Source organism: Microcaecilia unicolor, chromosome 14 (assembly GCF_901765095.1).
Source record: "Microcaecilia unicolor chromosome 14, aMicUni1.1, whole genome shotgun sequence".
Classification (NCBI taxonomy): Eukaryota; Metazoa; Chordata; class Amphibia; order Gymnophiona; family Siphonopidae; genus Microcaecilia; species Microcaecilia unicolor.
In genome coordinates, this window is record NC_044044.1 from 49352814 (window position 1) to 49379477 (window position 26664).

General features: G+C 44.4%; 1 protein-coding gene across 1 annotated transcript in view; it reads right to left on the reverse strand.

Moving 5' to 3' along the window:
• Positions 1–3342: 3342 nt before the first annotated feature.
• The window catches only part of PEA15 (proliferation and apoptosis adaptor protein 15), a 106518-nt gene continuing 83196 nt past the window's right edge, over positions 3343–26664 (reverse strand). Inside the window, exons 2-4 of the mRNA XM_030188087.1 lie at positions 18109–18282; positions 7698–7853; positions 3343–5371 (exon numbers count right to left, since the gene is read on the reverse strand). Of these exons, the coding sequence (XP_030043947.1) occupies positions 5307–5371; positions 7698–7853; positions 18109–18280 (393 nt within the window). The 5' untranslated portion in view covers positions 18281–18282 and the 3' untranslated portion in view covers positions 3343–5306. The remainder of the gene's footprint in view (positions 5372–7697; positions 7854–18108; positions 18283–26664) is intronic.

Consider the following 26664-nt stretch of genomic DNA (forward strand, 5'->3'; position numbering starts at 1 on the left):
CGAGAAGGAGACAACTGTTGGTGCCATAGTAAGAAAATGGAAGAAGTACAAAATGACTGTCAATCGACAAAGATCTGGGGCTCCACGCAAAATCTCACCTCGTGGGGTATCCTTGATCATGAGGAAGGTTAGAAATCAGCCTACAACTACAAGGGGGGAACTTGTCAATGATCTCAAGGCAGCTGGGACCACTGTCACCACGAAAACCATTGGTAACACATTACGACATAACGGATTGCAATCCTGCAGTGCCCGCAAGGTCCCCCTGCTCCGGAAGGCACATGTGACGGCCCATCTGAAGTTTGCCAGTGAACACCTGGATGATGCCGAGAGTGATTGGGAGAAGGTGCTGTGGTCAGATGAGACAAAAATTGAGCTCTTTGGCATGAACTCAACTCGCCGTGTTTGGAGGAAGAGAAATGCTGCCTATGACCCAAAGAACACCGTCCCCACTGTCAAGCATGGAGGTGGAAATGTTATGTTTTGGGGGTGTTTCTCTGCTAAGGGCACAGGACTACTTCACCGCATCAATGGGAGAATGGATGTGGCCATGTACCGTACAATTCTGAGTGACAACCTCCTCCCCTCCGCCAGGGCCTTAAAAATGGGTCGTGGCTGGGTCTTCCAGCACGACAATGACCCAAAACATACAGCCAAGGCAACAAAGGAGTGGCTCAGGAAGAAGCACATTAGGGTCATGGAGTGGCCTAGCCAGTCACCAGACCTTAATCCCATTGAAAACTTATGGAGGGAGCTGAAGCTGCGAGTTGCCAAGCGACAGCCCAGAACTCTTAATGATTTAGAGATGATCTGCAAAGAGGAGTGGACCAAAATTCCTCCTGACATGTGTGCAAACCTCATCATCAACTACAGAAGACGTCTGACCGCTGTGCTTGCCAACAAGGGTTTTGCCACCAAGTATTAGGTCTTGTTTGCCAGAGGGATCAAATACTTATTTCCCTCTGCAGAATGCAAATAAATTCATATACTTTCCACAATGTGATTTTCCGGATTTAATTTGTGATGTGCTATCTCTCACTGTTACCAATAACCTACCCTTCAATTATGGGCTGCTCATGTCTTTGTCAGTGGGCAAACTTACAAAATCAGCAAGGGATCAAATACTTATTTCCCCCACTGTAAGTATACAGTTTTGTGGAACATAGGTATGAGATTCATTGTACATATACACACGTCAGTGAAAAGGACAAAAAACAAGCTGCTCATGTGCAGTTAAAGTCAACTAAATTTGAAATAACCCCACTATATTAAATAAGAAAAGTATCTTCGGCAGGGAGGATTAGCATTGCTAGCCAGTCTTCTCCCCTCCCCCACTCCAAAACAAGGTGCTAGTCCTAATGTTATCTCTAAGCCTCTGCCTGCCCAAATTGCATGCAGGATCTTGTAGTTTGGATTTCCCTCATGAAAAGCAAGAATGACACTTCCATGCATACAGTTGGAAGCTCTTTTGATTTGCCCATAAATTTCACTCTCCCTCTGCTCTCTGAAGTTGACTTTAGTATGATTCAATTTTGGTTTCCATGTTGCTCTTAACTTTTTGGCCATGAGTCCACCAAGAGTTTTTTCATAGTCCCAACATGGGAGGAAAAAATTTTTTTATTGATCACACCCATCCCTAATGCTCCCTTAAAGCCAGTGGTTCTCAGCCAGTGTGTTGGGACATAACGCAAGAGGTGGAAGTGTGTCACAAAAACGTTTGATATAGACAAGCATTTGGGAAAGCAAAGTATGAAAGCGCAAAACCCCTAAGAGAAAAAGTACACTGGCTTCCACTCAAAGAACATATTGCGTTCAAGGTCTGCACTCTGGTCCATAAAATCATTCACAGAGAAGCCCTGGCATACATGTCTGACGTGATTGACTTACCACCCAGAAACGCTAAAAGATCATCCCGCACATTCCTCAATCTACACTTTCCCAACTGTAATGGAATAAAATACAAACTAACACATGCGTCCAGCTTTTCCTACCTAAGCATGCAGATGTGGAATGCATTACCACTCAACCTAAAAACAATGTATGAACTAACCAACTTTCGTATATCCCTGAAGACCCACTTCTTCAACGAGGTATACCACAATGAGCAATAATTATAATCTTAACATATCGCTTCTGTACCTTATATTCAAACTGATTTCTTCCAAGATTTGTTTGCATAACTGCTTAACTCTATTAAGCTCTTAAGGGGAATAAAGTTCTAAAGCTGGTATTTCAGAAGTCCAATTTGCAACATGTATTAGCCCTGAGTTCAATAGTGATGGTCAATCCCAGAATACACAGAGGTGATAACGAATAAGGCATGTCTCTGATAATCTGGAGTAAATAGCCAGGTCTGCTGCTATTCAACAGACATGTGGTATGCTGACACAAGGCCTAAAGTGATTCATAAAAGGAAACCATTTTTGTTTTCTTACGATCTCCATCAGTTTGGTAAAAACACCCTTTTTCATTTTCCCCTCCAAATCCCAAATAAGTTTGGGATTTGTAACATCTTTGTCTCAAATACTAGATTAGAGGACTACAGATCCCAGTATGCTCTGAGAATGCAAGTTGAAAAACTAGGCAGGTTAAGGCTTCCTGAAGAGTTCATAGTGTCATCTGATCCCCTAATCCCCAGCTCCACTATCAGTCAGTGTAGGCCATGGCTACATTTCTGCTAGGCAGGCTGATCCAGTCCTACTTTTACCCCTGCTGCATGCATGGACTTGTAGTTCCTGCTTGCTGTAGTGACATTCTAACTACAAGGCCCTGCATGCAGTGGAGGTAAACCATTGACAGGATCAGCTTGTACAGATAAGTACCAGTTAGTCAGTATGGAGGCAATTTTCAAACTGTCACATTGGGGCAAAGACAGCGTGTCACTCGTCCATAGGCTTTGCCTCAGTTCTTAAAGCCAAAGAAATCAGATATTTACACTTTGAAATTTCTGCTGGTCTAGCGAATGCACAGTCTCTTGCCCCTGCTTTTCCAGCTGGTAAAATTTTGCTGGAAGAGTAGACACACAGATTTGAAGATGCCATGTACCCTAGTGGTTAGGGTGGTGGACTTTGGTCCTGAGGAACTGAGTTCGATTCCCACTTCACTCACAGAAGCAGAAGCTTGCGCGGCCACATTGGTGATCTGCAAGGGCCGACTTCTACATGGAATGTTGCAACATTCCATGTAGAATCTCAAATAGTAGCAACAGTGGAGGAGTGGCCTAGTGGTTAGGGTGGTGGACTTTGGTCCTGGGGAACTGAGGAATTGAGTTCAATTCCCACTTCAGGCACAGGCAGCTCCTTGTGACTCTGGGCAAGTCACTTAACCCTCCATTGCCCCATGTAAGCCGCATTGAGCCTGCCATGAGTGGGAAAGCGCGGGGTACAAATGTAACACAAATAAAAACAAATAAATTTCATATAGGCAATTATCATCCACGTCACCAAAATAGTTCAAGGAGAATTCTAGTAAAACTACATTACATTTAGATACCTTCTTATAAAACCCATCAATCTACATACCAGACACTTTAACAAAGATGTTTCTGAAACAGCCACATTTTTTTAAAGACTGCTTAAAATACTCATAAGATGGTAACTACCCCTGGAAACACTTCCTCTCAATGCAGATAACCTTATGTAGATATGTATGAGGGAAATTTAGAGACACTTTTTACCCAGGCAAATCTCCTAGCAAATTCTTTACATGGCCGACCTTGCCCTCCAGTTTAGCACCATTCACTATTACTGAATTAAGCCCTCCGACCTGAGTTTCTGTCTCATTTTCAAGTGTGTTAAATACGTCTTTTGCTGTTTCCGTTATCAAAATTACAAATTCTGGATTAAATGGTAATGTCTTTGGGGCTCTCACATATTCCTATTTCTGATTACTGAGTTTCACTTAACCCTAGTAAGTAGCATTAAAGATAAAATACTGGCATAAATTAAATATCATACGGATAAAAGGTTTTCCCTTCCAGAAGTTGGAAGATATAATAATCAGAAAATTAAACAATGTGTATCCAGAGAGACACATTCACTTCCCTGCTATCCAAGGACCTTCAGAGCTGTGCTGAAGATTTTCAGACATTTTTACAAGGCCTTTGATGGGCTTGAAGTTGCCGAAAATGTCAGTGACTCCAACAAAATTCTGAAGAAAAAAAAAACACCAGACATGCAGGCAAAATGCAAGAAACACCGGCAAAATCCAGAACTACAGTGACAGAAAAGACCAGAGACGCTAGAAATATGCAGAACACTGAAAATAACATTCCAGAAAAGGCTGGGGGGGGGGGGGGGGGGGGGAGGGGGAGGGGAAGCCAGATCTAGAGATGGAGTATACTGGATGCTCCAGAAAAGAGGCTAGAAAGCATGTAGCACTGAGCCCAAAACTGTCTGACACCCAGAGGGTGCCCAGTCTGGCTTCCACAGACTCGTCAGGGGCTTAGCACTTAAAGGGTGGCACAGCATCCAAATTGCTAAGGAGTGGCCAAGATGCACCCTAGATATTGTTTTCAATTGCTAAGCGCATGGTTTTGAAGTTCCAGCAGATACGTATACTAAAATATTTGTGCACTTTGTCAACACAAATCGACTAAGCCTGCAATCTTGTCAAATTTAATGGGTGTTTTGGTTAAATGCTTAAATATAATTTTATTTTTGTATCTTTTGAAACAACAAAGAATAGTGTTCAATGCCCAACTGGAATCCAGTTACTTCTTTGCCTATAAATACATTAGAGACATACTGCACATGTATCCACACGGGTGTGAACATTCAGTTCTGCACAAAGCCACTGACTAATAAAGGAGGGGTGGGTGGGGGAGGAGGGAAGGGAAGGGCTAGGTGTGCGATGGTAGGAGGCAGTGGTGGTGGAGAGAGTACTGTTAATTTCCATTTTGCATAGAAATCTCTAAAAAAAAAATTAAGAGTAGCCACATAATTATCCCACAGGGTTTGTCAAAAATAATACTTATATCAAAAGACGCTCACAAAAGGCGCGTAGATAGGCAGACTGCAGGAAAACTGAGCACGCATAGTGGGGGTTAAGACTCCGTTAACAGTGACCAGGTACATGACGTTCCCTTGGCTCCCTCCTCTTTATGATTTCATGTCTTCATTGTTCTATTCTGGACCGGCCCCCTCTGAATCCAAACAACTTTGTAAAGGTCCAGATCAGATGCAGAGATGAGCCGTAGGAGGGGGATGGTAGGTGAAAATGGCAGGGGGAGGAGGAGAAGGAGGAAGATGATAGTGGTCATGGTGGTGGTAGAGATGGGGTCATTGGTCATGACCATCTTGCTCTCCTCAGGCTTTCTTCGGGGGTGGGGCCAGCTTAATAATTTCTTCTTCTGAGGGCTGTCGAATAATATCTGTGAAAAGGGACAAGAAGGAAGTGTGTGAGTTCTACCTGGATAAATTCAGCCATCCCTCCTAAATAAGAAATAAGGGGAGGGATTTCTACAGTAGATTGTGACTTCTGTAACAGACCAGTTATGTTGCAATAAAACCAAGACTCCGTTTCTAACGCACAAGTGCTTTTAAATTGTCTGCATAAAAAAAACCCTCTCTCTTTGCTCCTGTCATCTTCAGTGCTGCCACGTGGCCCATTTTCTGGAGGGAGTCTTTCAGATCAAATTCCAGCTTAGGGGTCAATATCCACTGGTATTCAATGTCGCTGAATATCAGCTCTAAAAGAAATCAGCTATTCAGTGGGCAGGTGGGGGAGGGCAGAGTTGGCACTTAACTGATTAAGAGGCCCTTTTACTAAGCTGTACTAAAATGTGGCTGGTACTGTTGTCGGCACGTGGGTTTCCTGCACACAGAGACAAAATGGCCACGTGGGTTTCCTACACACGGCGACAAAATGGCCACAGTTCCATATTTTTCTTTAATGGCCACATGCTAATTTCCCAATTACCATTTGGCCATTACCATGGGAGCCCTTACCAACACCATTTTGTAGGCACTGAGGGCTCCTGCGGTAATCGGGCTGCACACGGCAATGTGCTTGCACTACCCAATTAGCATAGGGCATGCCTACTCTCCACCCATAGTCACGCCTCGCGCGCTGGAAAATAAAAGATATTTTACAGCACTAATGGGTACACTACCACAGGACACCTCAGCGTATCCCGCAGGAGTGCTGTTTGCCATGTTGTAGGCACACGTTAATGTCTACTGTGGCTTAGTAAAAGGGCCCCTAAGTTAGCCAGTCCAATAGGACCATATAAATAGCAGTCCTATCTCTGGCTGGTTTAACTTAACTGGTTAAGACTGCATATTGTCACTTAACCAGTTTAGTGCCAGCTGCCTGCACGCACCTGGCTATTCAGTGCCGGTGCTTGGACACAGCCCGCCACTTTATATCTGGACATAAAGCCGCCCAGTGTTTTGGGGGTTTGTAGTTCCCGTTTCATCTATTTGAAATTAACCACTACTGGTGCCAAAATGCACCAAGAGAGGGCTACCAGACAGCCCAGGACTGGATCAGGTTGCCCCTCTGGAAAATGGATAAAGCACGCTACTAAATGTGGTAGCCTTGTTAGTCCACTTTAAAGATGGCTGAAGAAAGGAGGCTTTGGCTTCCGAAAGCTAGTAAAAATAAATAAATAAATAAAATAAAAATGTATTAAGTTAGTTCAATAAAAAGATATTGCCTTATTTTCCTTGTTTTGTTTTATTTTTATTATTAGTCCAGAAAATGGACCAGTGGGTAGGGTTTCTACCTGACTCCATGTCATGAGGAACAGGCTGATCCACTGCCTGCATGGCCTTGTAGTTATGATTTGTTTCATTGAGTGGCCCAAGAAAATTAAACATAAAAATTCCTGCTGAATATCGGTTGGACCCGCATAACTATTGCAAAGATCTATGGAGCTCCCTCCCAGCCCCTGAAACAGCACCCCTGCTTCCCTTCCTTCCCCCCAGCCACTGATGGTCAGAACTTTCTTCTCCCTACTGGAATGTCCCCCTAACTCCCTCCCCCCCCCCCCACTGGTCTTTATAGGCCCTCCAGGCCTACCTTACCATCCTTGTGGCCATTGGGAGTGATGGGTGCAGGAGTGAGTGGGCAGTACCACAAAGCTGCTGTGAGAGGTTGCGGCAGCCACAAGGGGCAGGAATGAATGGGCTTTGCTCCTGCCTCTGTCGCTCCCACTGGATGAGAGTGCTAAGGTATACCTAGGAAGGCCTATCAAGACTGGGGCGGGTTGGGGGTTGGTGGCTGTTCCAGGGGGGAGGGGGCTCCCAGGACTCAAAGCACCTTGCCATGCGTGTGGCAGTGAATATTAAGTGACAGAGCCCGTGAAGTAGCCAAAATTAGGACAGATTTTGAGCTGTATTAATTTCAGCCACTTAGCTATGTGGGTCCCAGCACTGATTATTGCCTTCATCCGCATAACTGCTGGCTCCTCCCCAAACGCTGCCCCTTGTACTTCCTCTGACCTGCTCACTTTTTTTGGCCCAGTCAGAGCTAATGTTCAACAACACTGCCTGTTAAGTGCTGCTGAGTATTGGCAGTTGGGGGGGGGGGGGGGTAGGCTTAAATCACCTTGAATATCAGCCAGTTGGTTTTCACAGATTTAAAGAAAAGGGACACAACAGCCTGCCCAGACGACCCAGTGTCCCTTGGTAACTCTACTTCCTGCACAAAACGACAGGCATGGCCGATCTGTCTCCAGTGAACTGACACCTCACCTTTATATTTTTTGGCACTGGGAATGCGGGTAAGTTTTGTATCAACTTCATCTTCCTCTGAAATGTTCAGCACTTTGGTCCGGTAATCGATGACCATCGTGAGGAGGTCTGGGCGCCGGGAGATCTCGAAAATGTGCTCTATGTAGAAGAGGTTATCTGTATGGAAAAAGGATTGCATTTTAAATTCTCCTATGCTAGTCCAAAATCAAGCAATGAAGTAGGGTATGTTATCTCCAAATGGAGAGCAAAGCAGACTATTTATAGATGCTTGGTATAGGAGAAGTGTGACGGGAAGTGAGAGAGACAGGAGAGAATGTGATGAAGAGAGAGGATGTGATGGAGTCGGAGAAAGGGTGTGCAGGAAAGGAGGGGTGAATATGATGAAAAGAGATTGACTTGGATTTAACAGAAATTCAGTCTGAATCCCTTTGTTTCTAGTCAGCCTGAATGGGTCACCACAGCCCAAATTATTAGGAGTGGTGAAATGAAAATACTTCTCAGGTGACACCAGAAAGAAATAGTCCATTCTCCCAGAACAGCTAGCTTTTCTTTTTTTCTGGTTGCAAGGAAAGTGATGTGGACCTGGACTGCAGGAACGTGGACTGTCAATGCTGCTACCCCACCTGATCTGTGCTGGCACAAGTAGGAAACCACAAATCATCAAGTTAATTAGATTTTACCAATTTTTCCCTGCAACTGAAAACAAAGGGAAGACTCTTGGGCTACAAGCAGAAGGAAGAGCAGGAAATATATTATCCTCAGGTATAAGTACCAGCTCTCTGAGTGCTGAGCACCCCCCAAACACAGAACAAGCTCCTTCACTATGCCTATGGAGGGGTCATTTGTGTTGTGTTTAGCAATCAGGAGATGGCTTTCAATCATATTAATACATTTTTGTAGTTAGGTATTAGGTTGCAAGCCAATTCTGCAAATGCAACTCACTGCTGTCCTGCAGCCCTGCCTGATGTTTCACTACTGATACATACACACCCCTTAGTCAAAGCACCTTGGTTGCTGCCCTGCGGTACCCCCCCCCCCCCCCCCCCCCTTGCAAATCCAGCACTGAAACACACATAACTCTGCCAATGCACCTCAGTCCTGCCCTACAGCACCTTCTGCTGTTTCATCACAAACACACAGCTCTGTTAGTGCACCTCAGTCCTACCCTGCAGCCCCCCCCCCCAAAACAGTTTCTGTACTGAGACATAAACAGGGCTCTGCCAATGCACCTCAGTCCTGCCCTGCAGCACCCTCTGCTGTTTCATCACAAACACACACAACTCAGTCAGTGCACCTCAGTCCTACCCTGCAGCACCCTCTACCACCCCCCCCCCCCCCCCCCGCAACAGTTTCTGTACTGAGACACAAACAGGGCTCTGCCAATGCACCTCAGTACTGCCCTGCTGCACTCCCTGCGATTCCTGCACCAAGACACATGCACAGCACTGCCAATGCACCTCCCTTCTGCCCTTGTAGCACTTCCTTCTATTTCTGCACAGACACACACACAGCTCTGCCAGTGCACCCCCCTCTGAGCACCTGTTTCTTTCCCATTTCCACCTGCTGTTCTGTCTCTAGAAATATTCTGTTGCTAATCAGTCCGGAACTGAACCTCTGGGCCATTCTTTTTTTTTTATTTCTTATTTAACCAATTTATTATTTATAACCCACGTTTCCAAATAAACTTGTCTTATTCAACCTTCCAACCCACAGCCTACTTTTTAATATAAGAGAGGTTAGAAAACAGATGAGTAATTTTTGAAGGAGACCTGAAGCATTTTGTGTTAATAATGGCTGCTATATTGATCGCTCTACTTATGGTGGCTGGCAAGCAGCCAGGCACTTTAATCACCTCCATTCTTTATCATTTCAGTCTTTTCTTTATAAATTGAGAGAAAGTAACAGCAAATAAAGCTTCCGGCGCTTGAAGTCTCTTCCCTCCATCTAATAAATGCACCTTGTTCACAGGACAAGAGATGAGACGATAAACTCCCTGAGTTACGCTGACTCCTCTCTCCCCCCCCCCCCCCCCCCCAATCCTGAGTCCTACCCAGCTCCCATAAGAGACCAGTCAAACTGGGTCAGAACTAAGGTCCATCTTGCCCAATACCCCATTTTTCCCAGCGGCATACAGTGCATGCTCAGAGCGGCTGTCCATGGCCCCCTTCCAAGTGTACTGCATTCATAGAACGGAGGTCACTGAACTATCACAGAGCAAATCAAGAACAGGGAACAACAGACAAAACACTACAAATACAGAACAATTGATTCTGTTGTTAAACAAATAAAGTAAACATGATGTCACAAATTTCGAAACCCCCCCCCCCCCTGCCAAGAAAGGGAAGGACATAGCCAAAAATCCTCAGACTTCCAAACTTTTTTTGTGATGCAAAAGCTTCAACATGTCAAGGGAAGTCATCAATCATAGGCTGTTGGCTTATTCCCCAATTTGTTTTTAAAGCAGTCAAACACTAAAAGTCTACTATCTATATATGTTCACCATTCATGATGTATTGTAAGCTACATTGAGCCTGCAAAGAGGTGGGAAAATGTGGGATACAAATGCAATAAATAATAATAATAAATAAATAGGAAATTCAAAAATTATAACTTTATCAAAACTTCATGGAGTTTTTTGTTGTTGTTTTCTTTTCCTTGCTTGGATTTTTTTCTCCATGAAGTTCTGATAGATTTATTGGTCTTTCCATGATTAGAGAATTTTAAAGTTAGGTAATGTGTGTGTGAGTATGAATGGGGGTTTAGTATTTAATTTTTATATGGGATTTGTGATGTGTATTTATAAAATAGGTTTACTGTACACATTTTTGAATATTTTGAATATGAATAAAAACACGTGAATTATATATGATATGTTTATATTTTCCTAATTTGTAGATATTAATATTTGGAGGGAATTTAGATTGTTGAGATTCCTAGACTAGTTGAATAGATTTATACTCTCCCCATGGGTGCACGAAAACCAAGCATAAGCAAGGGTGGGCCTCTCCCGTGAGAAAACTGAGCATACACGGGGGTGGGGGGCCTTTCCTGAGCAGTGGAAAGGCACCGCTAATTGTCAGGCTTTGTGTGCAGGATGCCTTCTACTGGGGGGGCTTGGGCACCCCCACCAACACAGGTATATGGGGTTACAGGGCAAAATGTTGTGCCTCCCTCCCTTTGGGATCAGGTCCCCTCAAAACCCGAAGTCTAGCTACATGCCTAGCTGAACCGTCTCTTTTTGCTTCCATACCATTCTGTGTCAGTTGGATCCACATATTCACTCTACAGTGTGGGGGAAGCAGGTCCTTCCTCTGGTGAGTGTTAAACTTGCCCCCTGATAGCTGTCATCGGGTGCCCTCTGGGTCCTGTACTATGTGACAATTAAAAATAATTATAGTCTTCATTTCTCAGCAGTGGTTCAGGGGCAAATTCTGCAGCAGGAGTTACAAAATTCTCTGCCAATTTTGAAGCAAATTTGCATATACTTGTATAGATTTGCATGTTAAATGCAGCGTATTTTATCTTACACTATAAAAATAGAGTCATTTTTTTGCTTTCTTATTTGTCAGGGTAATTCATTTTTGTTTTTGGGTGGAGGAGAGAGAAGGAACAGTTTATGGCTTATTAATTTATTGTTATAATACTCTTCAGAAACCAGGAAAGCAGTTAACATCAAAATATAAAAAAAACTAGGAAAAAAGGCCCGTTTGTGAAACCAATGAAACGGGCGCTAGCAAGGTTTTCCTCGGAGTGTGTATGTTTGAGAGAGTGTGTGTGAGAGTGACTGTGTGAGAGAGAGAGAGTGAATGTACGAGAGAGAGAGAGTGAATGTGCAAGTGTGTGTGTGTGACAGAGAGAGAGTGAGACTGGGTGCGAGTGTGTGTGTGAGAATGAGAGTGTGTGCCATGGGCCCTCCCTCCCTCCCAGTTCCAGTGTTCTCCCTCCGAGTTCCAGGGTCATCCCCCTCCCTCCGAGTTCCAGGGTCGTCCTCCCCCACCCTCCGAGCTCCAGGGTCGTCCCCTCCCTCCCTCTCTCCAAGTTCCATGGTCGTCCCCCCTCCCTCCCTCCAAGTTGCAGGGTCGTCCTCCCTCCGAGTTCCAGGGTTGTCCCCACTCTCCCTCTCTCTGAGTTCCAGGGTCGTCCCCCCCTCTGAGTTCCAGGGTAGTTCCCTCCCTCGTCCCCCCTCCCTCCGAGTTCCAGCGTCGTTCCCTCCATCCAAGTTCCAGGGTCATCCCCTCCCTCTCTCCCTCCGAGTTACAGGGTCATCCCCTGCCTCCCTCCGAGTTTCAGGTTCCCCCCTCCCTCCGAGTTTCAGGTTTCCCCCTCCCTCCCTCCCAGTTCCAGGATCCCCCCCCCTCGGAACGCGACGTCACACGCATGAGGGTGTCGTCGTCCCTCCCTCCCTTCCAGTTCCAGGCCCCCTACCTCCAAATTTTAAAAGTCATCTTCACTTATGAAGTTGGGTTTACGGCAGCCGGCAGCAGCGGTAACAGGCGTGCAGGCTCAGCCCTTCTCTCTCAGCTCTGGTCCCGCCCTCATTTCCTGTTTCCGCAAGGGTGGGACCAGAGCTGAGAGAGAGAGAGAGAGAAGGGTCGAGCCTGCACGCCTGTTACCGCTGCTGCTGTCGGCCGCCGTAAACCCGACTTCGTAAGTGAAGTTGACTTTTAAAATTTGGAGGTAGGGGGCCTGGAACTGGAAGGGAGGGAGGAAGGGAGGGACGACGACACCCTCATGCCTGTGATGTCACGTTCCGTTGCCTGGCAACTCTGCAGTGTTCCCTTCCAGTGATTGGTCTTTACGAACACGGAAGTACGTGACGTCATTTCAGGAGATGGATACAGCAGGAGCACGAATGCTTCAAGGCTTCACTTTCTCAGCTTCAGAACGTTGGAGGTGCTTTCTATTATATAGGATGAGAAAACCAGTAATGAAGAAAGGAAGAAAAGGAGTGACGTTACGTGGAAATAACCACATGCTTACAACTATGCCGGTGTAGAAATGAAACTGATAAAGCTGATTAATCTTAGTGATCACTGGAAGTGGGGAGTGAAATGAGCTCCTTCAGATAAAGAGGGGGGGGGGGGCAGAGGATTGGCGATAGATTGGACATAAGAGGCACGGATCAGAGATGGCGGAGGGGCAGGGAAAAGAAGATCAAGGGTGGAATGGAGGGAGATCCTGAACCTGGGAAAGGAGAAGCAGAGGGTGGGAGGATTCTGTCTCTCACTCCCTTCTCTGCCTGGTGCCAAATCATCTCTGTCCCACCCCCTCATACCATCCACCCCCTATCTTATTCCCTCCCCAGTCAGTTCTCCCTCCAATAACTCTTGCCTCCCTCCCCACTTCTCATTCTTTTTCTTCCTCTCTCCTGTCAACTCTCCCCTTATTCATCCCCCCACCCATCAAATCTCACCCTTTTCTCTAACGTTTCCTGGATTCTCACCTTCTTCACTTCTTTCAATGTTCACCCTCCTCCCTACAGATTTTAACCGTCTTCTCTACTGCTCTGTCAGTTCTTATCCTCCTCTCTTTTGGTTTTTATTGTACTCTTCCCAGGGGTGGACTGAAGGTGGTCTGGGCCTCCCCGCCCAGCCACTGCTGCCGCCCCCACTACCCCAGTCCTACCTGAGGGGTCCTAGTGGTCTGTGGCCTCTGTGGGGGGAGGGATGTTCTTTCCTGCCCGCTGCACTACCGCCAGTCCCCTGCCTGCCGGCGCCAGTGTATGGCGGCAGAAACTTCCTGCAGTAGTCTCGCGGGTCTCGACAGTCTCGCGAGACTTCTGTAGGGAGTCCCAGCCACCATTTTTAAAATGCAGTGGTGTTGGGGTGGGGGTGGGGAATAGAGCCAGCCTAGCGGGCTGGGCAGGAAAGAACATGTCCGTCTCCCCCCCACCCCACAGAGGCTACTAGATCACCAGTAGAGCCTCTGGGCATTCGGGCACTGCCCGGTCACCCATATGGTCAGTCCGCCCCTGGCTCTTCCTCTTTCCAACCCATTGGTTCTTCCCTTCTTGCACTGATCATCCAGGAAGAGGAAAAGGATGTCAGTGGTACAGGCTCATGCTTGACTGGTCCCTGCCAGCTGCTTCCTCCCACCTTAGACCCACCCCATGATTCTGCAGTGATGATAGTATTTTTTATGGCTCTGGCTGTGTAATCATGAGAGACCAGAGGTCTTGATTGTACTTCTCTCCACACCTCTCATTTTATTTATTTATTGATAACAGTATTTATAGCCCACATTTTCCAAACATGTTTGGTTTTATGTGGCTTACAAATTTAGTTAGTACAGGTAGGTAATTAGATTTTAATAGGATGGGTGGGGGGGGGGGAGAGTAGGGTTAAGAGACTTACATACTGGTACAAAAGGGATGTCTTAGGGAGTGAGAGTGGAAGTAGGGGGTAGTTACATGCTCGTTTTATGTGGGTATGAACTTTTTGAACAGGTAAGTCTAGAGGTGTTTTCGAAAGATGGTGTGAGGAGTTAAGGACCTTAGTGATTTGGGAAGGGCATTCCACAGCTTTGTGCTTTGGTAGGGGAAGTTTGCTGAGTGGATGGACTTCTATAATATCACCAAAATTGTCCTTTCCTCTCTAAGCACACCTCCAGAACCCTTATCCACACTCTTATCACCTCTTGCTTAGACTATTGCAACTTGCTTCTCACAGGTCTCCCATTATGCCATCTCTCTCCCCTTCTGCTGCACGACTTATATTCCGCCAGTGTCACTATGCTCATATTAGCCCTCTCCTCAAGTCACTTCATTGGCTCCCTATCCATTTCCACATACAGTTCAAACTCCTCTTATTGACTTACAAGTGCCTTCACTCTGCAGCTCCTCAGTACCTCTCCACTCTTATGTCCCTACACTCCTCCCTGGGAACTCCGTTCACTGGGTAAATCTCTCTTATTTGCACCCTTCTCCTCTACTGCTAACTCCAGACTCCGTTCCTTTTATCTTGCTGCACCTGAAATAGAGTTCCTGAGCCAGTACGTCAAGCTCCATCTCTGGTCGTCTTCAAATCTAGGCTAAAAGCCCACCTTTTTGATGCTGCTTTTAACTCCTAACCCTTATTCACTGGTTCAGTACCCATGTCTGTTTTATCATTCCCACCTTATTAATTCCCTTATCGCTTATTTGTCCTGGTTGTCTGTCCTAATTACATTGTAAGCTCTGTCGAGCAGGGACTGTCTCTTCATGTCCAGTGTACAGCGCTGCATACGTCTAGTAGCACTATAAAAATGATAAGTAGCAGTAGTAGGACCCAAATTTTGTACAAGCTCCATTTCTGACCTGCGTCCAGAAAGGAACATTGGCTTCTTTTTCTCATGGCTGTGGATTCAGTGTTTTTACTGTGCCAGCAGCAGCCACAGGGTAGGATCAATATAGACACAAGGTGCAGGTCAGGAAGTTATGGAACTGATGCAGCAGAGCCCATCTTCAAATGTTTACTCAGGGCCCAATAAGAGGTTAAAAAAAACCCTGCTATTGTATCTTCTTTTCCCCATGTCTTTCTTTCTCCTATATCCCTTCCCCCTCCCCACTCAACTCTCTGTCTCACCTTTTCTTTTTCTGTCTCCTTTATCTGCTTCTCCCACCACACCCCACTCTCTCTGTCTGTCATAAAAATTTATCTCTTCTAGCAATTAAACAAAAATTATGACAAGTCAATTTATTACAGGTATTGTGGAAGATGCTTTCATATATTTTAAAACAAAATACTTTGTTGTCTGAACAGATGTGCATATATCTGGCGTGCACACAAGGAAACAGATGGTAACCCCATCTTTCTTAATTTTATCATGCTTCTCTCCTGATTCTTTCCCAGCTGGCATTCCATCAGGGGATTATCACATACAGCCTCACTCTATCCTGCTCACACCCAGCTCTCATGAGGGAACTGACACATAGAGGTAGACTTGCCACCTTCTCTAAATCAACCCCCTAAAATTGATCAAATTCTAAAGTTCCAGCTACATGCTTGGAGTTGAGGAGTGGCCTAGTGGTTAGAGCACTGGTCTTGCAATCCAGAAGTGGCTGGTTCAAATCCCACTGCTGCTCCTTATGATATTGGGCAAGACACTTAACCCTCCATTGCCTCAGGTACAAACTTAGATTGTGAGCTCCTGGGACAGAGAAATATCCAGAGTACCTGAAAGTAACTCACCTTGCGCTACTACTGAAAAAGGTGTGAGCAAAATCTAAATAAATAAAGCTTGGAGATGCAATTTCATAGTAAAGTCTGAACTATAGCTCCATGTGAGGCCTAATGCTCATTCTTTTTCAAGTGGCAAATCTATGCAGGACCAGCATTAAGGAGTGGCAACTAGGGCAGTTTCCAGGGCCCCTGTGCTACAGGTTGTTCCAAGCCTGTCTTAAGCTGAAGGAGGCATAGTATTAAGGTGGACTTTGGGGCCACTCCCCCCCCCCCCCCCCCCCCCCCAGTTTCTGCCAAGGACCCCTGCATGTCTAACATTGGCTCTGATCCTATGAACTGGATTGAAGGATCGGTAGAGAGGATAGACATTGGACTGAAGGATCGGGAGATAGGGTAAACGCTGGATGGAAAGATGGGGAGATGCAGAATGAAAGGGTAGAGAAAGAAAGAGGGGAGATGCTGGATGGAAAGGAGAAGAGGATAGAATTACTGAAAGACTTGAAATTAAGTGGAAGGGGCACAGGGGAGAACAAAGGTGAGGGAAAGATGAAAGGCTGTAGGTAGATGAAGTAAAAAGAGGGAAATTAAAGGCTGCATAGTAAGAATGAATTAAATCTGGACAAATAGGCAGAAAAATAAATTGAAGAAAACTGAAAGAAAAAAGGAGAGAAAAATGACAAATGGACAGTAAACCCTGGCAAAAGAGTTAAGAGAAGATGAAGGAAAGCAGTCTGTCTCACTCTCATCTCCTCCCTCTCTGGACAACCACCCAATCCCACTCCGTGACTACATAAGGATCCTCAGGGTTATTTTCGATTCTTCTCTGACTTTTAAGCCACAAATCAACGCTGTTTTGCACTCAGCCGTCTTTGCGCTTCAGCGTGTCTGCTCTGTCCATTCTGTACTCCCCCCACCCACCTTCGCCCTCAGGGCCGTGCCGATGCGGTAAGCGGGGTAAGCGCCGCAGGGGGGCGCCATCTTCTGGGGGGCGCCGCCGCTGCGTGCTTACCTTGCCCCTCCCGGGTTCGTCACAAGCAGAAGTGACCAACCACACGAGGTTTCTCAGCTTCAGAATGTTGGAGGTGCATTCTATTAAATAGGATTGGTCAGTTCCTTGAAGCACAGCCAGAGCTCAGCGTCCTGCACAGTAACGCTCAGACACCATAGAGAGAGAGGGGGCCTGACACCAGAGAGAGGGAGGGAGGGGGGCCTGACATCAGAAAGGGGGGGGGAGGTATCTCTGTCACACACACACACACTCTCTCTCTCACAGTCAATGTCTTTCTCTCACTCTCACACACTGTCTCACACACACTCTATGTCTCACAATGTATCACATTCACTCTCTATGTGTCACACAGTCACTCATACACTCTCTTGGTCTCATACATTCAGTCTCACAGAGAGTCTGTGTCTCTCACACACACTCTCTCTCGCACACACTGTATCTGTGTGAAACACACTCTCTCTCTCTCACACTGTGTCTCACATACGCACTTGCACACACTCTCAGTCTCACACACACACTCTCTCTCACAGACACACTCGCACCCAGACTCACTCTCTCTCTCACACACACACACACTCACACATTCACTCTCTCTCTCACACACAGTCACTCTCACATACACTCTCTCAAACATACACACTCTGAGGAAAACCTTGCTAGCGCCCGTTTCATTTGTGTCAGAAACTGGCCTTTTTTACTAGTGGAAAATAAGGTGGTACCTTCATATTGGACTAATTTTAATACGTTTTTGACTAGCTTTCAAAGACCAACTATTCCTTCCTCAGTTCAGGAGAGGATACCATAACAGTAGTACACTATCTTGACCTGACCTGAATCAGGAGGTTTTGGCCTCTGAAAGCTAATCGAAAAATGTATTAGGCTAGTCCTAATAGAAAGGTATCATCTTATATTCCATTTTCAAATGCCTGAACTGAGCATGCATGGGAGCGCCAGCATCACTGGCTTCCACTCTGCTCAAACAGCACCATAGGGGACAGAGCAATGAGGTAGAGTGGGTGGGGCTGGAGGGGTGTATACTAAAATCTCCCTCTCCAAAATTGGGTCCCCTTGGCAGCTCCATTTATACTCTCTATCCCCTCTTTTCCCATTATGCACCATATTTCTTATAGGCTCTTTAATCCAACTGTTATCAGAAGGGTATCAAGTCTGGCCTGTCTTTTTTGCTGGTGGCAAGTCATTTTAGGCAGAAGACCAGCCATCACCATCCTATTCTTCTTCCTACCTTTAGCCAGCTTGTCGTGTTTCTCCAGAAAGACAAACCACTCCTTGCATGTGGTTATTTCATCACTCCTCTCACTGGGGATGTCCTCTTTGCATGCCGATTTCAGCTGATCAAGGTCCTCCTTAGTGATGTTCTCAGTCAGCTCCTCCAGCAAAGCGCCGTACTCCGCCATCTCTACCAGGAGAACAATGGAGAACAGTGATATCAGTAGAGAACAATATGTAATACCAGTATGGTAAAAAGGTGTTTATTGATTAACAGAAGATTTGACACAACCATGTTTCAGCAGTCGCTTGCACTGGGGTATAGTTCCAGCTTTGCACACAGACATATTTAATGTCATAAGTGAATAACCAGACCTTGGTCTTAAAAATAAAATCTGCAACAACTCAATCCACAGTATAACTCAATATTCATTGTGGGTCTCCTGAAAACCTTACTGGCTGGGTGTTTCCTGAGGACTGGTTTGAGAACCACTGCTCTAGGTGTGCAGGAGTTCAGTCCTCAAGTGCCACAAACAGGCTAGGTTTTCAGGATACTCCTAATGAATATGTATTGAACAGTTAAGTAATTAATCTGAGTTCCTATATTTCAATCCAGTCATTACCATTGATAATATACTATATAAATCAAGCAACTGCGTTTCCAAATTTGCAACAGTTATAATTTTATCATAACAAACAATGTGCTCTTATCTGCATTCACTCACCCTCAAACCACATTCATACTTCTCACGAAAAGCTCCTTATTTCTGTTTTAAACCGAAGGAGATCACACGATACTAAGATATCACTCCCTGTAAGCATAAGAGCCGACTTTGTGGGTGCTTGAGCACCCCCAATATTGAGAAAATTCCTCGTACGTGTCCAGAAAGGGCTTAGCACCCCCAATCATTTTGAAAAGTTGGCTCCTATGCCTGTAAGCACGTTAGCAGCTAATAGATGGTTCCCTACTAATATGCTAAGGTATTTAGCAACAGAGTTGCTTTATCACTTTTCTTTTCAAGTTTGCGATTATACTTAAAGAGTCACTTATCATTTACAGGAGGTCTCAGTTCTTAATAAAGATGTTTTTTCTTTTTTTTTGATTTATAAGTTTTTTTTATTAAGAAACCAATAATACAACATTTTGGAACCAACAACTCCCACAACAGTCCAACCTACAATCAGCCAAACATTTTCCACAAACCATTTTTTTTTTGTTTTCCCCCCTTATCCCTACCTCCCCCTCCCCCTCCCCGTTCCTTTGGTTCAACCTGCCCTATTCATTGAAATACCAGCTAATATGACCTCCATATGTATCCATTCGTCTGCTTTGGGATTAAAGCGCCCTCTTCGGCTATCCGTCAACTTTTCCATGTCCACAATCATCCTAAGCTTTTCTACCCATTCAGTCCCTGTGGGTCCCCTTGTTTGTTTCCACCACCAGCATTTTTGCCGCAGCTAGGCCCATATGTTTAATTCTACATTGCCACTTCCCCCCCCCCCCCCCTCTATTTCCCCAGCCCAGCAAGCACCACTTTGGATCACAGGGGAACAGGACGCCCACCGCCTTAGTTATGGAGTTGGTTACGTTATTCCAAAACACCTGGAGGGCTGGACATTCCCACCATATATGAAAGTAGGTTCCCTTCCCCTTCTCACATCTCCAGCAGGTGTCCGAGGCTCTCAGGAACATTGCTTTTACTTTATCTGGTGTGTAGTACCATCTATTCAGTATCTTGTATGCATTCTCTTTGATAAGTACGCATAGGGAAGCTTTTTTGACCTCCAGACATATTCTTAAAGATTTTTTTTCATCCGATCAAGCGATTTTTCTTCTGGCTTCACAGCTGGTATCACATGATAGTTCTTTACAGTTCCAACATTTCCATTTACTAGTGTCACGGTTCTTCCTTGGGTATTCTCCTATAGGCTCATTACTACAGCTTCCGTAATGGCCAAATGTTAACAATCAGCACCAGACGTTACCATAATGATTAAATCCAATGCTTGCACAGCGTTTCGCCACCTGACATCTTCAGGGGTTTAACTCTTATCTTCTTACCGGTTGCTTACACAGGATCGACCTTACTCAAGGGACCGAGATTTCGGCGCCATTGTTTCCAGGTCCCGTAAAGAACTATCATGTGATACCAGCTGTGAAGCTAGAAGAAAAATCGCTTGATCGGATGAAAAAACATCTTTATTAAGAACTGAGACCTCCTGTAAATGATAAGTGACTCTTTAAGTATAATCGCAAACTTGAAAAGAAAAGTGATAAAGCAACTCTATTGCTAAATACCTTAGCATATTAGTAGGGAACCATCTATTAGCTGCTAACGTGCTTACAGGCATAGGAGCCAACTTTTCAAAATGATTGGGGGTGCTAAGCCCGTTCTGGACACGAACGAGGAATTTTCTCAATATTGGGGGTGCTCAAGCACCCACAGCATCCACAAAGTCAGCTCCTATGCTTACAGGGAGTGATATCCTAGTATCATGTGATCTCCTTCAGGTTTAAAACAGAAATAAGGAGCTTTTCGTGAGAAGTATGAATGTGGTTTGAGGGTGAGTGAATGCAGATAAGAGCACATTGTTATGATAAAATTATAAGTGGAATTTATAAGAAGAATAAACTGTTACAAATTTGGAAACGCAGTTGCTTGATTTATATAGCATATTATTAATGAATATGTATGAGCTAGACCTACACTGATATTGCCGCCATTGTACACAAATTTGTCCCATGCATATTCATTAGGGATATCCTGAAATCCTGTCCTGTTTGTGACACTCAAGTCCTGAACTCCTGCATCCCTGCTCTAGATCAGGGGTTCTCAACCCAGTCCGCGGCACACACCCAGTCAGTCAGGTTTTGAGCGTGCCTATAATGAATATGCATGAGATAGATTTGAATGAAAAGGAGGTAGCACATGCAAATGTATCTCATGCATATTCATTGTGGGTATCCTGAAAACCTATCTGGCTAGGTGTGTCCTAAGGACTGGGTCCTAAGGAGTGGCCTAGTGGTTAGAGCACTGGTCTTGCAAACCAGAGGTGGCTGGTTCAAATCCTGCTGCTGCTCCTTGTGATCTTGGGCAAGTCACTTAACCCTCCATTGCCACAGGTACAAGCTTAGATTGTGAGCCCTCCTGGGACAGAGAAATATCCAGAGTACCTGAATGTAACTCACCTTGAGCTACTACGGAAAAAGGTGTGAGCAAAATCCAAATATTTAAATTAATAATAAATGGGTTAACCCCTGCTCTAAACCAATAGAACCTAACATGATCCTGAAGCCTCACCTAATTGATGCGGTTTTCAGGCTATCCAAAATGAATGTGAAGTCATACTTGAGAACTGGGTTGGGTCCCTATGTTCTAGATTAGTAGTTTCCCAATCTAGTCCTCAGGTTGGGTTTTAGGATACCTGCAATGAATACTCATGAGACGTTTGCATGCATTGGATCTCATGCTACTCACTGAAATTTTACAAAAACCCAACTGACTTACTAGGATAACTTTGGAGGGCCCTGCACTAAAGTAATTTCACAACCTAGTCTTCATCCAACAGGTCAGGTTTCAGGCTCACTGCAGTGAATATACATGAGCAAGACCATTATGGAGTTAAATACAGGAGTACCCCTCCAAGGTTGTGGTCAGCCAGGAAAGTCCCACTATAATTTTTAGACGATCGCTGCCACTTGGCTTATCCCCTTTAATAGTCGTCCTGGTTGAATAGATAATGCTACCGTGAGGCTAGGCTAGCATTTAGCACCAAGCCAAAGAGCAGTCCAGTCATCAATAGTGTTATTATATGCCTTCTCTTTTGCTTTATGTCTCCCTTCAACAGTGGTGTAGCCAGAACTGAGTTTCCTTTTTTTTTTTTTGGGGGGGGGGGGGATAAGGTTAACACATGGGGTAGTTGGCATATAGGCCTGAGCCTTAGAAAACAGAACTTTAAATAATAAATTCAGAATCAGACATTTGTTGAAGAGATTATGTCTTCAATTTTTACTCCATCTTCCTTCCTTCCTTCCTTCCTTCCTGCCTCCCCCCAGCATTTACCTCCTTCTTCTCCCTTTTCCTCACCATCTTTTCTTTCCTGTCTCTCCAATTAATCTTCCCTGGCCTCTCCTCCTCTCTCCAGCCTATCTGCCAGTATCTTACACTAACCCCCAGCATCTGCACCTTCTGATTGTGGTGGGAGCCCATCGCTCCATTTCCCGCTGCTCTACCCTTTCTGATATTCAACCAGCATGGCATGCAAATGAAACCTCACAAGATCATAAATAAGACATGCCACCTAAGAAGGGTTAATATGCACATGGTGCTGGCCAAACATCATGAAAGGCAGAGGTTCCTGGATCCCTCTTGCTATGAGTGTTTATCCCTTCCAACCATGGTAACCAGTGCTGACCATGGCTGGGTCGGTGGAAACTGGAAGAGTTTCTGCCCCTCCAGGCACTGAAAACCTGGCACTGTTAAAACCAGAAAACCACTTTAGTGTATCCAACTATCGTTGTTTTTTAATTATCGTTGTTTTTTACTTAAATCACTTCAAGCAGTAAACTAATTTCATTATTCAAAAGACCTCAGCGATGTCCGTTGCCATTCTAATTCTTGTAATGGCAGCGTTAAACAACATCCATCATCTTCATCGGTCAATTATCAAAATTTATAGACCGTTTTTTATATATATATATAGAAATTTAGATATCAAAATTTACTTAGCTTTCAACTAGCTTATAGAGTCCATCTACTTCCGGACTCAGGGGATTGTCAGCCCAACATATGTTTCGCCCGAGACCGAGATGTCTCAAGGGTCTACCCCCTATTGATATATCAGCGTCAGCTCTGCCCTATTTGTATGTGAACAACCAGGACATAAACTGCCTTCAACTTGTAATTATCCAACAGATGTAATTTTGACAGCTGGAGAAAAGAGAAAGAAGTTTACTTTGTTCAAGTGAATATGTTACTGCACCTCGACAAGAGTTTTTTTGCACTACAAAAGGTGTGATATTATTTCTGGTTATATTTAGAAAGCTAGTGTGTTGAGTAACATCCTACAAAAGACTCCTGAGTCAGGCCTTTAAGGCCAAAACACGACTAGTGTTGAGTCACTGGATGTTTTAATAAATTGCTGATACCTTGAACATCATCTAGCTGCCATTATTTTTTTGTCACCTTCGCTGTGTTTGACACATCAGTTTGCAAGGGAACCTGTTCTGTTCCTTTTGTTGAAAAGAGAAGGAAACCAACAAGATATTTTCCAGGACATGAAGAGGAAACCAGGGACAAAAAGTGTTCCAGAGTTCTGGAGTTACTTAGAAACAGAGAAAATTATGGCCAATAACGAGATCCTATGTGCTTGTCCCAAGCTTTCTTAAATTCAGATACAGTCATGGTCGCCACCACATCCATCGGGACACCGTTCCATGCATCCACCACCCTTTCCATAAAGAACTATTTCCTTAGCTCCTCCTGAGCCTATCCCCTTTCACCTTCATCATATGCTCCCTCAATTCAGTTTCCTTTCAATTGAAAGAGTTTCACCTCCTGTACATTTATACCATGGAGGTACTTGAATGTCTCTATCATATCCCCCCTTTCCCTCCTTTCTTCCGAAGTATATGTATTGAGATCTTTAAGTCTGTCCTCATACAATTTATGATAAGGAGATGGGATTTGATATACCTTTCTGTGGTTACAATCAAAGTGGTTTACATATTATGTACAGGTACTTATTTTGTACCTGGAACAATATACTTGCCCAGAGCCACAAGGAGTTGCAGTGAGAATCAAACCCAATTCCCCAGCTTGTCAGGTCATGGCATGGCACTAACCATTAGGCACTCCTCCACTCCAAGACCACAGAACAGTTTCATACTTTAGAGCTGCAAGTTCTTGGTGTTCTTTCTCCCGAGATTTGACATAATGTTGCTGCAATATCCTAATTCCAGACAAAGCTGCAAGAATTGTGCCTTCCTCTGGAACATAACTGCTTGGGAACAAGGGTCAAAGCAGAGGACAAAACTGTTGAATTCTGGTGGGTAAGATCTTTTGGCTTCCTTACATTCCCAACTAGCATCCAAGAGGAACTGGCAACAAGCTCTGTGATTGTGGTTCCCAGCCCTGTCCTGGAGACTCACCAAACTGGTCTGGTTTTCAGAATATCCATGATGGATATGCATGCGATACCTATGTGTGCCTCTAGGAAAAGGTTGGAAAACACTGCTCTATGATGTTATAAGGACCTGGCAAACCTAGACCTTGGTTTTACCTCTTTACATTCTAGTCTTTCTTGAAAAGTTCAAACTACAATGGGGGACAGGCTCAGCCTTTTCCCATGGATCCTATTAGACAACCCTACTTCCAATTGACCTTGTTTCTGGAGGGAGATATTGGGCTAGTCATGACAACAACATCTCCGTTTGATGTATTGTGGTAGAAATGTTGAGCTGATTTCAAAATGAGAAATGCAGAACTACAGATCCCACAATGCAATGGGATATAACACAGTACTGGCTCAAAGTTTTCTTCCAAAAGCCAATTTGTATGGCAGCTCTGAACCGTTGTATTAAAAAAAAATGTCAAAACAACACCAAATGTAACATGTGATGCCTGCTCTTCTCATGGAAATATATGTTCGCTGATTTCAGGATAAACACTAAGTAGAAACTTATAGTTGCTACGGTAACTCCTTTCTTATTTGATAAGTAGAGATCCCTGCTCTATGGGAAGGGTGTGATTTTTCAATAAACCATTGATTTTTTTTCTTACACGTTAAATAGATTTGTTTTTTCCAGTGAAGCAGAAAAATGAATTACACAAGCTGTGCTCTTTGCTTAACAAAAGGTAGTGATAAAGGAGGTCATGCCAAGGAAAGGGGCTTTACCAGTGGCCTTTTTTATTTATTTATTTATTTATTTATTTATTGCATTTGTATCCCACATTTTCCCACCTATTTGCAGGCTCAATGTGGCTTACAGAGTTTTGTTATGTCATAGTCATTACAAGATATCAGATATCATTGGTAGTGTACAGAGTTTTGTTATGGCATATTCATTATAGGATACTAGATACAGTTGGTATCTAGTAAGTGGTATTGTGGAAGGACTATTGGGAAAAGTCTTTATTTTTTACAGATGATACCAAAATGTATAGCAGAATAGACACCTGTAAAGTGTGGAAACCATTAGGTGAGAATTAATAAAGCTTGGTCTAACAGGGCTAGAGGTTGGCAGCCAAGATTTAGTGTGTAAAAATACAGTGTCAGGAGGGATACTTTTTGGCCCATCCCAGTTTTGAACTTATATTAATGCAGTGTGGGATTTGTAGTCCCTGAATCTATCTATTTAAATCTGTGCTGCCATAATGCAACTAGTTAAATCTCCCTCTTGAAACTGGATTACAAAAAAAATAAAGGACTAGATGCTATATATATATCACACCTAAAAATTCAGAGCTGAAATGAAATTCACCTAAGCGCATTCTACAAAGTATGCCTCAATTTAGACATACTTTATAGAATAAGCCTACATTTCAGCATGGTTTATAGAATACGCCGAGCGCCCTGATGTGCGACTAAATGTAGTCGCAGGCAGTTACAAAACCTGGTGTAAATGCTGACACCTAAATTAGGCACAGACCAGGTGTATTCTATAACAATGTGCATAGATGTTGGAAATGCCCATGACCCACCCATTCCATGCCCCCTTTTCAATTATGCAACTTAGAATTTAGGCACAGCACATTATAGAAAACACTTAGACAGTTCTGTGTATAAATTCTAATTAATGCCAATTAGTGTCAATAATTGCTTGCTAATTGGCAATTATCAGTGCTGATTGGCTTGCTAACCAATTAGGTTATGCTCATTGTTATGGAATATGCTTCGATTGCCACACAGAAATCTCGGCACAATATATAGAATCTGGGGGATACTGCTTTTTTACACAGAAGAGTGGACTTGGGGGTGATCGTATTTGATGATCTTAAGGTGGCCAAACAGGTAGAAAAGGCAATGGCAATAGAAGGATGCCTGGGTGCATAGGGAGAGGAATAGCCAGTAGAGGGATGACCACTATCCCTTCTCTTATTCAACTTAGCTTTGGAACCCCTATATTTTGAGGGGATACTTGGGGGTACTGAGTACCGGCACCTTTTCCATTGTCTGCTAAAATTGACCCATGGTCCCCGGGTTTTAATGAACGATCTCAGGCTCTACACACCAATTCTGCCTTGTCATAGATTCTGTGACTGGTTGAAGGGGGCCTGGCTATTGTGGGGTGGGTCTCTCAGTGATCACCCCACCCCTAAAGGGTGGCCTGGCATTTGAGTACTGGCACCTTTTTCGCTAGAAAAAACGCACTGCCGGGAGATTCAAGATGGCGACCAAACAGGTTGTGCGAGATGGATGCTCTCTACATACTCAGAAAAGTTGCCTTTTTCTTCAAAAGAGCATGCCAGAAAGGAAGGGTAAGCCAAAGGGCCCACCCCTCCCAAAGCAAGTACCCTCCCTACCTGGGCAACCGTCAATATCCACATTTTTGGTATCGACCCCGATTTCG